The 15490-nt window shown below is 33.0% G+C and overlaps 2 protein-coding genes across 4 annotated transcripts; one reads left to right on the plus strand and one right to left on the minus strand.

The window, feature by feature from the left end:
• Window positions 1-1602: 1602 nt before the first annotated feature.
• LOC110998567 (elongation factor 1-beta') lies at window positions 1603-2801 on the minus strand. The gene is made up of 3 exons (XM_022267272.2): window positions 2632-2801; window positions 2235-2475; window positions 1603-1996 (listed from the first exon to the last, which is right to left on the minus strand). The coding sequence occupies exons 1-3, from the start codon at window positions 2709-2711 to the stop codon at window positions 1652-1654; spliced, it is 666 nt and encodes a 221-aa protein (XP_022122964.2). The 5' UTR covers window positions 2712-2801; the 3' UTR covers window positions 1603-1651.
• A 226-nt stretch (window positions 2802-3027) lies between these two features.
• Window positions 3028-10659, plus strand: LOC110998579 (NADH-ubiquinone oxidoreductase 75 kDa subunit, mitochondrial). 3 transcript variants are annotated; one of them, XM_022267285.2, is made up of 14 exons: window positions 3028-3113; window positions 3436-3606; window positions 3723-4054; window positions 4418-4559; window positions 4692-4817; window positions 4987-5082; window positions 5460-5633; window positions 5957-6122; window positions 6321-6472; window positions 7138-7344; window positions 7787-7961; window positions 8226-8388; window positions 9482-9629; window positions 9999-10659. In XM_022267285.2, the coding sequence occupies exons 2-14, from the start codon at window positions 3442-3444 to the stop codon at window positions 10143-10145; spliced, it is 2193 nt and encodes a 730-aa protein (XP_022122977.1). In that variant the 5' UTR covers window positions 3028-3113; window positions 3436-3441; the 3' UTR covers window positions 10146-10659. The 3 variants fall into 3 exon arrangements, with proteins under 3 accessions (XP_022122977.1, XP_022122978.1, XP_045487497.1); XM_022267286.2 differs by having other exon boundaries at window positions 3038-3113; window positions 3439-3606; XM_045631541.1 differs by lacking the exon at window positions 3028-3113 and adding an exon at window positions 3208-3223.
• The last annotated feature ends 4831 nt before the right edge of the window (window positions 10660-15490 follow it).

The raw sequence follows: 15490 nt of genomic DNA on the forward strand, positions 1-15490 counted from the left end.
GCGTTTATATGATCACCACTGTGAATCTCCACCTAGAAACAAAAACTTATTCAGTAAGAAAGCTATACATCTTCAAGATCAAGACTAGCGACCCGTCCCGGCTTCGCACGGATGCAATGCTGATGAAAAGCACGTTTTTATTATGTATTGTTATTTTCCTCGCTAGAGAGCTTTGATTTTAAACGCTTTCGATCGCTGCTGAATTCAATGTGCAGAGAACCGCTTTTTTTCAAGACGGCAATCTCGCTGTGCTGGCCTTAAGGGCCTTTACATCTCCGCTCGGGCTGTTTTAGTGAACGTAGATCGGCCTGAATGGGGGAGAACCGCGGCCTCTGACGCAAAAGCATAAGCTACTACTCCTTCCCGACTAAAAAGGCTCGTAGGAAGCCCCGACAAGTATTAACGGATTCGGATGATCCAATTACCTAATAAAATAATCGACAAATTAAAAGCCGCCCGCGCGGCATATAGGACCATTACTGCGTACTTCGCTCACTCCAGTGAGCAGTGAGCTTCCGTCCTGCCCTTCGGCGATTGACCACCCCGCGACTCTACAACTATTTCTCTACTAATTGATGGATGTTGTTATACATAAACCTTCCTCTTCACTCTATTTAAAAAAAATCGCATCAAAATCCGTTGCGTAGTATTAAAGATTTAAGCATACATAGGGATATAAGGGCAGAGAATGCGACATTGTTTTAATCTATGTAGTGATATCACTTACTCCAATAAATAAAAAACGTCTGTTCGTCATGAGTCTAGTCATGACGAACAGACGTTTTTTATTCCCGACGCCACCACGAAGGATGGTTTTTCGCATTTAGGGGAAACCCCATTTTTAGTAAAATCTTTCAATCTATGGGTTCCAAGATAGTCCAATTATCCAGATATACTTACAAAATGCATAAAGGTATCTAGCAGTTTTCTTAACAATCAGGGAATATTTTGCACATTTCAAGGATCGTCATGCTCACTCAAATGTCATTGCTTGTGGCGGCGTCCATGCGTCGTGTTGTCTCTCTCCCTAAAATATGGCGAGGGGGCCGATGGCTGGCCATGCGTCATACTCGTGAACGGGTGCTACTTGTGGTGACTGGTCGTACTTGAATTCGTGAATGCGGTGATATTAGTTGTTTATACTATACGTATTTGCGTGTTGTTCTCACGAGTATGTAAGTGCGTGCTCCTATTTCACCATGCCTCCTGTTGATAGAGGACAAATCTTTGTTTATAGTTGTAGTGGTTGCAGCTCCTTACAAACATTGTGTAAAAAAAAAACTTGGCGATTATAAAGAGTGGCGGAGAGTTTATTGCCAGTTCTTCTCTTCCGTTCTACGCCCTTGATTTGAGAACTGGCAGTAAATGTAAAATTAAATTCATTTAATATTTCTTTTTTTTGACGTTCATAAGTGTACATTGTTACCTACATGAATAAATAAATTTTGAATTAGAATACTTGCTTATAGCTTGACATCTAACATCAAAATTCAAAATGACCATGAGCATTACAGCTTCTTTATAGCAAATTGTTTACTTTATAATGTCTGCTTTTACACAAATAATTTTCTTTTAATTCCTGAGAAAATAAAAAAAACACAGTTGTACAGGTAGCTTTTATTAAAAAGGTGCCAACTTATATTAGTGCCATTTAGATTTTGTTGAAAGCAGCAATATCCACTGATTGGACAAAGTCTTCAAAGTCTTGAATCTTTTCAGTTAACAAATCTACTGATACTTTGTCATCCTCTATAACACTCATAATCTGTAGCTTGTTGATACCATAACCAACTGGGACTAGTTTAGAAGCACCCCAGAGAAGTCCATCCATTTCAATTGATCGTACAAGTTTTTCCATTTCTTTCATATCTGTTTCATCATCCCATGGCTTGACATCCAGAATGACAGAGGACTTGGCAATAAGAACAGGTTTCTTTGATTTCTTGTCAGCATAGGCCTTCAAACGCTCTTCCCGGATTTTGGCAGCCTCAGCATCCTACAACAAAATGATTCAGATTTCAGGGTAAGAATTTATATTTAGGAACAGGTTTCACCTTATACATATTATTCCAGTGGTATTTAAAAAAAATTATCTTTAGTAGTGATTTGTGGTGAGTAATAAATATATATGTTTTTTTTGCACACATATATTAGACAATATATTTAATGTTTCTTTAATATAATAAGTATTGCTTATTTCTTAGCATAAGTTTTTATAAAACTGCAGAATTTACCTCTTCTTCGTCTCCAGACCCAAATAAGTCAACATCATCATCGTCATCGTCTTTAGCAGCTGGGGCAGTTGTGGGCTTACCACCAGCCTTTAATGGGCTCACTCCTTCAGCCCATGCCTTCCGCTCCGCTGGAGTGTATGAGGCAATGTGGTTGTACCAACGGAGAGCGTGTGCCAGACTAGCGGCCGGCGCTTTACCTACTTCACTGAACACTTGAACATCAGCTTGAGATGGAACATATCTGTCAAACAGTTTAAATATTGTAAGTTCCTACTGCTGTAAACAAAGATTTACCTAAATGTTCGTTACATAAAATTGTCTTTTAAAGCCTAAATGATTTGGCGTTGACGTGGAGAAGTGATCATTAAAGGTTAGAATTTATTTCTTCAAGACTTACCCAGATATGTAACTCTTTTCAGCCAAATATTTGTTTAGTTCACTTAATCCTTGTGCGGATTTAACGTCTCCGAAAGCCATTTTTAAGGTAGTACTTTTTCCTAAAAGTTAAAAGTTAAATCCAAAGCACCACACCGTACGACCCAACTTGAGTAAAGAAAAAATTGAAAGAACTCAGACTAGAAGTAGAGTTGCCATGTTATAACATACTGACAAATATTTTTACTCAAGATACTTGCAGATTTATTTAGTGAGCTATGTTAAATAGCACATTTTTTGACTTTCAATATAATTAACAAATTTATTATTATATTTATAACTAATAATCATTCGTTTTGTTCTGAATTTTAACATAGATCGGACGTATAGTCATAAATCTTGTTGACTATTGACAATGCAAACTGAGAGATTGTGACAGTTGGTCATAATACAAAATACAACAGTGGTCTGTCATTTTGTTCATAAAATTTGGCAAAATTTACAGTAGGTTTTTACTTATTAATTAGGGAATGTTAAATATTTTTTTTAAATATATTGCATTATTTTAGGATAAAAGTATATTTGCGGTTTTCTAAAATAAATAATTTGTTTAGGTTAGAAGCTCGTACTTATGTAACCATAACACAGCTGAAATATTCAATACTTTTGGCTAACTAGATAAATGCGCAATATTTTAGTTTTTGTCGTCTTTAGGCACTTAAATTATACTATAATTAGTTGACATATATTTTATATTTTTTTTCAAATTATAATAGATGTGGTTTTGAAGTGTCATTACTTTAGTATAGTAAATATATTTTAACAGCAGAAAATGCTGCGCCAACCGCTGACTAAGGCGCTTGCATTAAGCTCCTCAAGCCGCATTGCACCCCTGGGAGTTCGAAGATATGCAGAGGCACTGACTCAAGCTGAAAAGGTTGAAGTATTCATTGATGATAAACCTGTTTATGTGCCACCGGGCACCACAGTGTTACAAGTAAGTTAAATTTTTGATAAAACTCTGACATACATTTATGTACTTATTTTAAAACAATTTAATCTTATTAAAATGAAAGTAATAAAGAAATTCAATTTATTTTCACTTTTTTTCAGGCTGCAGCATTGGTTGGTGTAGAAATTCCTCGTTTCTGCTATCATGAGAGATTGGCAGTTGCTGGAAACTGTCGTATGTGTTTGGTTGAAGTGGAAAAATCTCCTAAGCCTGTAGCAGCTTGTGCGATGCCTGTCATGAAGGGAATGAGGGTCAAGACTACATCTGACCTAACCAAGAAAGCTAGAGAGGGTGTTATGGAGTTTCTTCTGGTTAATCATCCATTAGATTGTCCTATTTGTGATCAGGGAGGGGAATGTGATCTTCAAGATCAGTCTATGGCTTTTGGCTCTGACAAAAGTCGTTTCACTGACATACATTTTTCTGGGAAGAGGTAACTATATTTTATTTCAAAAGACCCATGAAAACAAATGAAGGTAGTGAGCAGGTAACTTCAAAGAGTATGTATATACTATGTTACTTACATAAATTACTATTTATGTTGGACTAGGTAATTGAGATGTTCTAGGCTGATTAATAGGTCCTATTTTCTGCCTCTTTCAAAAAAACAAGGTTTGACAATGTTTTAACTGGTACTAATTTATACGCCTTTTGGTCATCATAAAATGTATTTTTTTGCTAAAAGATTATAGACAAGCCAATCAAATTGAGTAAATAATCTGAAAGAACTATATATTTGTGTCTTTTTTTATATTATACTAGCATGAATTAAAAAAAATCCATATGCCACAAACAGGGCTGTTGAAGACAAAGATGTTGGTCCTTTAATTAAGACAATCATGACACGTTGCATACACTGCACACGGTGTATTCGTTTTGCCTCAGAAGTGGCTGGCGTGGATGACTTTGGAACAACAGGGCGTGGTACAGACATGCAGGTATATATATGTGTTTTTCATTAATGTAGATTTATATCCCTTCTTTCCTCTTTACATAATTGACTTTTTTTTGAATTACTTTTTTTGTTTTTAAAGTGATTCTCAATGTTTTTATGATGAATTTTTCACTAGGTTGGCACATATGTAGAGAAAATGTTCTTGTCAGAGCTTTCTGGAAATATTATAGACCTCTGTCCGGTTGGAGCTTTGACATCAAAACCATACAGTTTTGCAGCTAGGCCTTGGGAAACTAGAAGAGTGAGTATTATGATAAAAACCTTAAGTAAAACTTTTTTATGGACATCTATTTTAAGTTTTAGAAGTTTCTCATTAAATTAAAAAATATTTCTTTTAATTGGCTTTCAACAAAAACAAGCTACGTAATGAATTACTTATATATAATTACTTATTTGATTATGTATTTTAGATTGATTCAGTGGATGTTCTAGACCCACTGGGTAGTAACATCGTAGTTGCGACACGAACCAACGAAGTGTTACGTATTTTACCAAGGACCAATGAGGTGAGTTTATAAAAATCATTCTTTACACATACGTAATAATCAACAAAATGAAGTTTTTAAAGCAACACACATTACTTATTTCACAATAACTTCACATTAATATTAATTAAAAAAAATTATATGCCAGACCAACAAATCAAAATATATGCTGGCAGCTACCTTGCACAAAGAATTAGTCTAGCTATTCAAAGGGGAAACGCTGCCAGTATTTTCGGAACCTTGCCTAAAGGGACTCCTTTTAATAATATTTTTTAATAATTAAATTTTAAGGTTAGTTATTAGGTAAATTTTTATGTATTATGTTATTTGTTTTGAATAAAGTTTGAATTAAATATATGTTATATTTTCAATGTATAATATTTTATTTTATAACATAGGAAATTAATGAGGAGTGGCTATCAGACAAGTCAAGATTTGCCTGCGATGGCTTAAAGAGGCAAAGACTGGTAACCCCAATGGTAGCGGACAGTCGTGGTAATTTGACCCCTGTTGAATGGGAAGATGCTATTGTAGCCGCTGCGCAAGCTATGAGAGACTGCCCACCAAACAAGGTATTTTCTGTTAAGCATTTTATAATTATTTGTTCAAATGTATTTGTTGTTTGTAAGATTTTTAGCAATAAAATATTACTAATATGGATAAAGAAATGTTCAACTTAATTTATGGATAAACATTAAAAGTAATAAACAACTTTATTTTTAGTTATGGATAGATAGATTTAGGAATATAAGTTTAATTTTTTAATGTTTTTATCTAGAATAATTGGTGTGGGAGCTATTTGGAATTCTAGCATATTAGTAATTACTGTTAAGATAGAAAATGTAGTGAAATAAATAAATAAACTTTTTTACTTATTTAAAAGTGGTTTTTCTAGTTGGTTGCGATAGCTGGTGAATTGGCAGATGCCGAGTCACTAGTGGCCCTGAAAGACTTGGTGAACAGATTGGGCGGAGAGAACGTTTGTACGGAACAATATTTCCCCATGGAGGGGTCTGGTACCGATTTGCGCTCGTCCTATCTCTTAAACACTAAGATAGCCAGTGAGTTATTATTACCATTATCAAAAAAGTCATTTTTATGTTAGTTAAATTATAGTGATTTTTTTTGGTTGGAGTTGCGGAAAATCAAAATAGTCGCGATATTTGCAAATAATATAAAAACTGTATTAAATTAAAACGGATGGTTTAATTATTCGTTAGCTAAAATCAAGGGCGCTTAAATTATAAAAATATTTACAGATGTGGAAGACGCAGACTTTGTGCTGCTTATTGGAACAAACGTACGGTTCGAAGCACCGCTTCTGAACGCACGTATACGTAAAGCGTTTATACACAAGGAGACTGATGTCGCATACATTGGCCCCAAAGTTGACCTTACTTATGAATACACGGTAAGATTTTTTAAATGTATGTATAAATGTTATCTTCGTGAAATCTCTACTACGTCTACTTGGCAAATATCATGGTCTTTTTTAGAGAGTTCTTAACAACCATATCCATACTAACATAATGTTACTAAAAAAAAAAAAACGAATCGGGTCATTGCCTTCGCCTTTGCGAAAAATTGGTACAAATTACGGCAAGAGTATATTGATGAGTGTGGAAGCGCGTATTTATAGCCTTCCCGCGATTTGGCGTATTTTATGACTGACAATAAATTAGATTTGTGTTTTAAATGTATTAAACATTTAAACTAACTTACTTCTAATTATTATTCACTGTCGCTGTTTCTTCGTATTCTTGTATTTTCTTCTTTTTTTGTATAATTTTTAATAGTTGGTGCAAAGACATTAATTATATAACATCCGACACACATACAGACATAATTTTCTTTTAATGTAAAAAAGGATAAACAAATAAACAGCTGACGTAACAGTTTATGTCTATTCGTTTGTCTATTATAGAATTAAAAAAGCTTTATCGTCTTCTTTCCATAAATTCCTCACAATGTATTGAAAAACTTCACAGGTGTAGTACATAACTTCTTAAAAAAAATATTAATACACACATGACACAACGAATACTTTTTTTGTATCTTATATAAAAAAATTTATAGCATGTCGGCGACTCAGCCTCTATTGTCAAAGACTTCGCGACTGGTTCCTCAAATCATGAGGTACTAAAACGGCTGCAATCCGCTAAAAGACCAGTGGTAATTCTTGGAGCCGATCAGCTGAAGACTTCTGAAGGACCAGCGCTTCTGGCCTTCACACAGGAACTTGCTTTACGGTTGCAAGATAAGCTCGAAGATAAGGAATGGAAGGTAATTGCATATTTAGATTTCTAAACGTTAAGATACTAGGGTGAAGTCAAAATTATGTTACATTAAGTACTCAGGAATTAAAGAAGTTTTGTATGATCTCGGTTGAATACACGATTATTTAGTATATCGACGTGTTGGTGATTGATGTATATATGACACTATTAAAATTAGTTTCTAGTCAAAATAAGTTTTATCAGTTTGATCCAGTAATGTCAATCTCTCAACAGTAATAGTCCAAGCGTTGTATGTGAGTAGAGATTTGATTGTTGGTTGGCCTTGATCCAAGTAGTAAAGAATTCCGCCTTTAGATTATATTTTTATTATGTAAATTAGGGTAAAATGTCAAATTTTTTTAATGTAATAAAAAAAATACTTTACCTCAACATGTACATTGCAATTGTTATTAAACTGAAATTTTATTTATTAAACCGAAAATTTTCAGGTCCTGAACGTTCTTCAAAGAACTGCATCGCAAGTGGCAGCTTTGGACGTTGGTTACAAACCAGGTGTTGGAGCGATTCTGCAAGATGGACCAAAGGTTGTTTACCTACTGGGAGCTGATGCAGGAGTCGTCACTCGGGAGGCTTTGCCTAAAGACTGTGTTGTTATTTATCAAGGTGGGTTTTTATGACGGATAAACAAATATCAGAATGATAAATAAAATATCAATGTAATCTATGATATTATCCGTATTAGTTCAGCTCATAGTTAATTGAGAGGTTATTGGTTTTTTACAGTATTTGATTTTTTTGTGTAAAATATCGCATATAGCCTGGTCGTCTTATTAAAGTAATAAGTAATAATAAATAGTGTTTTTCGTTTATTGGTGTTAAAATTATTTAATAGAAACATTATATGGATTCAGTTATATTTTTCTTTAGGCCATCACGGTGACGCGGGTGCGTCGATTGCGGACGTGGTATTTCCGGGTGCAGCGTACACTGAGAAACGGGGAACGTACGTGAACGCCGAAGGACGGGCGCAGCAGACCCTGCCCGCTGTTACTCCGCCGGGCAAGGCTAGGGAGGACTGGAAAATTTTACGGTAACACGCAATATTATGTTACTGTAATAGATTTTACTTCTACTTTACTACTTCTTTACGTCAAGTTTATAAAAAGCTTTATTGATTACTTTACGTTTAATATTGATTTTTTTCAGTGCTAATTCGTTAATTTCGCTTGGAATTTTCTTGTAAAAACGAATACAATTTCCATATAAGGAGTGGTTTATCTTCTGGAGCCTGGTTAGTCGTACGATTAGATTAATTCTCTTTCGAGTATTATTCTGAAAGTCACCATTTGTTTTAAAATCGCATATATTTTTTAGTACGTAAAAGATTCCAGAATATATTGGCCAGATGGTGTGATAATATGTAATTCCTTTATCTTATTCCTTACGATTCCCTTAGGGTAACACAATATATACCCCGAACAGCCCGTTTCTGCAGCACAAATATGGATTGAAATTAAAAAAAAAATACGTTTATTTTGGAACATAAGATCATCAAGGTATCACTATTCCACGTCATTAATTCGAATCTGTAGGCATCCCTATCGCAAATCCCGTCGGCAAAGAAGACAGAGAGTGTAGGTCGAGAGAAAAAGCCGGCGTAAAAAAACTCTCGGTACTCTTTTAAAAAAGCAAATTATCAAACAATACTTATTTTAAAACAAATATAGCAAATTAATTAGAAGTAGCCTGCCCAGCACTAGTCCCAGGCCATTTTATCAACTAGATAATAATCTGCAGTAGCACCGCACTGTAGAATACCGTAGCACATGACGATGTGAAAGGATATGATACACAATTAGCCGTGTCCTGATGAGGAAACTGCAGAGCTCAGACTATTGGAAAGAGTCTCGAGAGAGAGAGAATGTGTGGGCCCCAATGGAATTTACTATCTATTGTTATTCCTAGGAATACAGTTTTGTCAACAAAGTTTAGCTCGGTGAACTAAACTTCTTCCTTAACTTTAGGTTTACCAACATTTCGGTTTAAGTTAGTAGTTGTTCATCTAATAAATTTTGTTCTATATCAGTTATTTACATAAAACGGTTAACTATATGAGTCATCGTCCAATAATACGTTTTTCCTACTGTAATGTACTTAAAAATCTTAGAATCTTTTTTTTTCAGGGCTCTTTCGGAGGTATTGGGAGTGCGTCTGCCTTACGATAACTTAGACGAAGTGCGTGATAGGATGGCTGAGATAAGTCCGTCTCTCGTCGCGTATGGAGATGTCCAGAATAACAATTACTTTGCCCAGGCTAGAGTTTTGGCACAGGTTGGTTTTTTAACAGTTTCTACACGATAAACTAAAATTTGTTTAATTAAAAGTACAAACACATAATACAATTATATACTGAAAAAACAGTTAGTATACATTTTTTATTATTTATGTACAAGAATATCTTTCTAGCTTAAAACCGAAAATTATACTAAATGACAATTGACATTCAACTATATTTATTTATAATAAAACATGAAATTGTAGTTTAGACATTATTGAAGATAGTTTTCCCAGTATCACATTGAATATAATAAATATGATTTTATACCTCAAGAGAACTTAATAATTTATTCAAGAAGATTAATATATTAACAGAACATGTAGCTATTATATGCATCATTTTGATACGCGCTTTTCTTACAGAGTTTACAGAAACCGGTGTCTGGAAAATTGGATGTCCAGTTAAAGCAATTAGAAGATTTCTTCATGACAGACGCAATTAGTCGCGCCTCGCCCACTATGGCCAAGTGCGTTCAGGCCGTACTTAAACAGAAACAATCTCCATACTAAATCCAAACATAGTAGACATTTATTCATTCTACCATATGGATACAAAAAATCAGTAGTGATACCATATTATTATAATATACCAAGTATTTTACTACTAATATACTGTTAAAGAACTTTACTATAACAATTACGTCACCAATAAGCTTTTCTATAAACACATAAAATTAGTATCACATTGTATTTCAATTATGTAGTAGAATGAATAAAGGCAATCAACCAAAATATTGCTTGTATAGTTCCAATTTATATATTAAATCTATAATCAACTGAATTTTTATATTTAGATTTATCGCCTTTCTGCAATCATTTTACCGAAGGAATACTTCAGAAAAGAAAACCGTATGAACATTCCTTTAGCATCATTTGGCAGATTAATTTATTACATAATTGTAAGCATACAGTTTCAATTTATCGTATTCAACTTAGATGGGAATGTGAGACAAGACGGAATAAATGAATGTAAAGAAGTGTAAATATTTATTAGTTAAATAAATCGTAGAATAATGATTGTCGACATTGTATTTTTATTTTCAAAACCAGTCTTTAAAATAGAAAAAATTGTGTGTGGTAGTGGACACACGTAAGAAGTAAAACTTCCTTATGACCTCATTTTTTTAAAAATGCAACTTTACACAAATTGGTTAAATAAAGTTAAATTAGATAAAGTTTAACAAAATGCTTTTATTATCATAGACATGAATACTTATTTCATTTTACCTTATTACTAATATTAGTAATAAGGTAAAATGAAATTTTGATGAAATTAATGTGAAAAAAATGAATAAAATTACTAATATTATTACAGAATTTCTTTAATTGTAACATAATTATTACTATCACTGTCATCTTTATTATATTTTTGTTATTCATCCTTCGAATCTCTTCGAATTAATCGTGGTAGGGACAAGAAAAAGATGGCGCGTACGAAAAAATGAGACGATATTTTTTTTCCAACGCCGATAAAGACTACGTTTGTAGTAGTTAGGTACTTGAAGGGTCTTATTATCTAAGCAGTTTGTACGCCGATATGCCTGAAAACAAAATAAAAAAAAAGGTAAAATAACCACGGCATAAAAGGTAAAATTATACATACAAAGAGGTTTGTAAGTATATGACAAAAAGATAAAGACTGATTTACGATCTAAATAATGGAATTACTTTCTTGGTTATCAAGAAATATTTAAAATCTGGTTATAGAATATGTTTGAGATAATAAAAAATAAAATTTTATTGAAAGTAATTGGCATAAAACATTGCAAGTCCAAAGCTTTCCTTTCCTTTTAAATAGCGGAAACCAACCAACACCTGGGGTATGTTGCCACCAGCTGGTTAGCGATTGTCAAAAGGGCTTTCGCTTTGGTTTTGTGCTATCGCATAAGGCAGTTTTTCACTCGACGTGCTCGGGAGATCTAAGACTTCTCTATTACATTCATGATATATAAACCATTGGCATTCCACGTTAGCGCAAGTCACATATTCTTTAAATTCTTTACTCTATTCTATTCAAACGTAACTCTCCTGCCCTTATAAAAAAGTATTTTGATCCCCTATAATTTTGCTTTACGCTCCGCAGAAGGGAATATAAATTGAAGTCTAAACCCATTACACAAACCTTGTCAGCAAATTTTGCACTGTGTCGGCTATAATGATTTTGAATTCTCTTTGAATTTTGCAGTCATCTACTTATATATATTTGAAGATATGATTATCGCATTTATTAAAAATCTAATCCTTTTGCCAAAGTGACAATTCAATTATCAGGAGCCAAGTGAGGCATTTCAGTTATGAATTAGAATAGCTACGTTGAATCCACTACAACCAGACGGGTTCTTTTTTATGTTTTTTTTGTATTAGGTATACTAGTTTATTACGAACTAGTAATTTCGGATCTAAAAAGGTATTTTTAGAATTAAAACTCTCAGGTAAGAGATTTATAACTTGCCCTTGTTAAAATATAACACTATATATGTAACTTGTTAAAATATAATTATACATAAAAATTTTAACCCGTTTTATACTTTCTGTTTTATTCTTCCTGGACAAAAAATTGAGTACTAGATGAATACCAAGTTCTTTAGATTTTAAATTTAAATTACGAAGATGTCACATGCGAAACAATCAACTTGTTAATGCGAGACTCTTAAAAAAATTTTTCTTTCACTTGGTTTGGTACGTGTCTAGATTTCGGGACACTAGTGTGTGTACAAAAATCCTATGTGACTGATCATAAGATAGTTGAACATTAGAAGGTCAACATCAAGATAGTTGCGAAAATGAAGGTAAATCGTTTAGAATCTATTTTTACCTTGGTATGTCATTCTTTGTAGAACGTCTATATTTCCATAATTTTGAAAGTATGTACATTGACGATCGCATTTTTCGAGTTTTCTTACCAAATCACTCATTCTTTATTTACTGTCAATTTTGGTTTTGTTTGCCGCTCGCTAAAATTTCAATGTATTTTTCAATAATATTGTTTAGTAAAATTTTGTTAAAAGTTTGTGTTAAACTGCTCTACATTAAAGAACTTTAAAACTTACTGAAGAAATATCTTAGTTGAGATCCAGAATTCGGTCAACTTAGTTTTGGTTAACCAAAATGCCGACAGAAGAGCGGTAAGTATAAAAAATTAAGTAGTCCTTTGAATTCAGCAATGACGTTTTTACATCTTCCTTTATTGTTTAATTCCTTGTTTAATAAAATCAAGAAACGTAATGCTAATAATAATATCAGATACTCTCTGCTAACGAAAATAAATATGTTTCAGAAAAAGAAATAACCTACGATTCTATCAAATGCATTAGACTCGTTTCAATGGATGAATCGTAGCTCGATTGTTGTTCTTTGAGCAATTTGAGTTGATTGTACACACTTGCAGTTCGATTGATGTTTCTGTCTTTTATAATCTACAAGTTTACTATTTGCATTTAAAATATACCAATTTCTTAATGTAAATATCATACCTGCATTATTAAATGAATATATATCTGTTCTGGCAATGTTCATATCATAAATAAACAGGTGATTTTGTTTTTCGAGGGGCATCGAGAGACATCAACAGGAAGGTGAAACAAGGTGAAGGTGGTCTAGCCTTTAGACATCAGAATTTAAACAAAAAACATATTGAAATATATATCACACAAGGGCGGATCCATCGTCCGAATCAGAGGGTTCTTTCTTCTTTGGTTTTCGACTACAAAAACGCACTGAAGACAAGAAAACTTTATTCCTAGAACGAAGATTAAAGTTATTTAGACTGACCGGTACAGAAGCAAAAGTATTTAAATTTGTATTCTTTTTTAAAACAACAACGAACTTTTAGAACAATAGCATTTGTTTGCATTCTTTGCCATTTAACAGACTCGGTGGACCTGGTCCACCAAGTAAGTCTACGGACGCAATGATAAATAAACTTTCGCCGAATATACGTGGCCATGTGATTTTACAAATGCTATTTAGAAATGCCAGTCGTAATTTCTAAGAGTTTTAAATTATTCCGTTGTAAATTTCCCAGTCGTTTATATCGAACTTTTAAGCTTGCTCGCTTGTCAGTGCGAAATAAATAAATAAATATAGGTAGTCTTTATTGACAATCTTGTAAGTTACATTTTATTTTATTTCTACTTGATATATTAATTATACTTATTAACGAAATTTAGTTAAAGTAAATGTATATATTATCATATTATTTCCTATTAGACACCGGTTTCTTGATCGTCTTGCTTTTCAGCATAGGTCTCCCCAAAGTGACCAAAGCAGTGCAAAATACAAAGTACAAAAAACCATAAAAGATATATTTTATTAATTACAGAATTACATACATTATCCTTACAGACTTTGCCAAAACTATAATGTCGAGAATTCATTGTTTATTAAAGTATATACATAGTATTAAAAACATAATATACAGAATATTGCTACTGTGAATTAGGATCATAAAGTTTATTTTTTATCTATAGAACAGAGAGTAAATGGGCAGGAGACTAATGTTAGCACTCACTAATACATGTTAGGTATGTGTTGCCGTAGTCCCTGGACGCTCTCAATGTCGGTTATCTCTCAAGGCTTATTTCATTATAAAAATTATTTCTATTAGAGATTTAGATTAATGTCAGTATTAATGTTAGCACTTCATTATGTTAAATTTAACTATTTCATTTCACGATTTTTCAAATGTGTTGTCGTATATTTTCTTTCAATTTGTGAAATAGATTCAATTTCAATTTTGGGATACCAAGCTGCTAAAGTTAACACAGAAAACCAAGGTCCATTAAATAAACATTTATCGCGTCATCAATCAACGTCTTTTAGTAATTCATAGTTCAACTTTGCAATAACTTTCTGATAACGTCGAAGAAATGAGTATCTTCCATGTTTTGAATTCTTGAATATAATTTATGAAAATTGGCTCTTATAGGACAAGAACAAACGACCGAATAGCTTTTACAATTTCTTCTACCTCTTATATTGCCATCTCCTTGCGAATGTTGGCGATCATAATGGCTATTTTAATTTTGGATGGCGCGGTTCTAAACAATGACTTGGTGCTTTGACCAAACCATTGTCTTAAGTTTTTCAACCAGGACGTACGTCTGCGGCCAGGTCTCCTTCTACCTGACACTTTGCCTTGTATGATTAGTTGAAGGAGCTCTATCATATATATATAAGATATATCTTTGGTAACTTAGTAGTTAGTAGTTAGCCCAAAGATATGGGTCTGACAATATGATATTATGAAGAACACAAATATTTGTGGCACGTTTTGCTACATCTTTAACCACTTTCTTAAAAACAAAATTTTCACGATCGATTAAAAAATGTACCTATACATTCACTAACAATCTTAAAAAACATTTTCTAAACCTGTCCTATCATGAAACCGAAAGTATTCTTCTTGTGCAATAGAAGATTAATTATATAGTAAGTGTTATGTTGAATTTATTACGTCAAGTACCTAAAATCATTAATATGTCAAATGGCTAGCTGCCACGACCACACAGGAAATCCTAGTGTGGTAGCAAGTGTAGTTACTCTTTCCAAGAATGATTAGTTATCCTTTTTTATCATGGGTAATAAAGATTTTTTCTTTCTTACTAAGTGTACTATTCTGAAGAAAAAAATTGACGGATTCTTCGATACTAAATAAGATAAGAATCTTGACAAAGACTATTTTATGCTAATTCTACGCAGTATTCTAATAGTAATTACTACGAGTCACTTATTTATAACCATTCATTACAATAATCCCTTGAGAACCATCAATTTTATACACTCAGCTCGAACAGGAGCTTTCCTAGTACTTTATTGATGATAGAGAATTATCCCCGAGGGTGTCTGTCGAGACT

The sequence above is a fragment of the Pieris rapae genome, chromosome 2 (genome assembly GCF_905147795.1).
Source record: "Pieris rapae chromosome 2, ilPieRapa1.1, whole genome shotgun sequence".
In the NCBI taxonomy this organism is placed as follows: domain Eukaryota; kingdom Metazoa; phylum Arthropoda; class Insecta; order Lepidoptera; family Pieridae; genus Pieris; species Pieris rapae.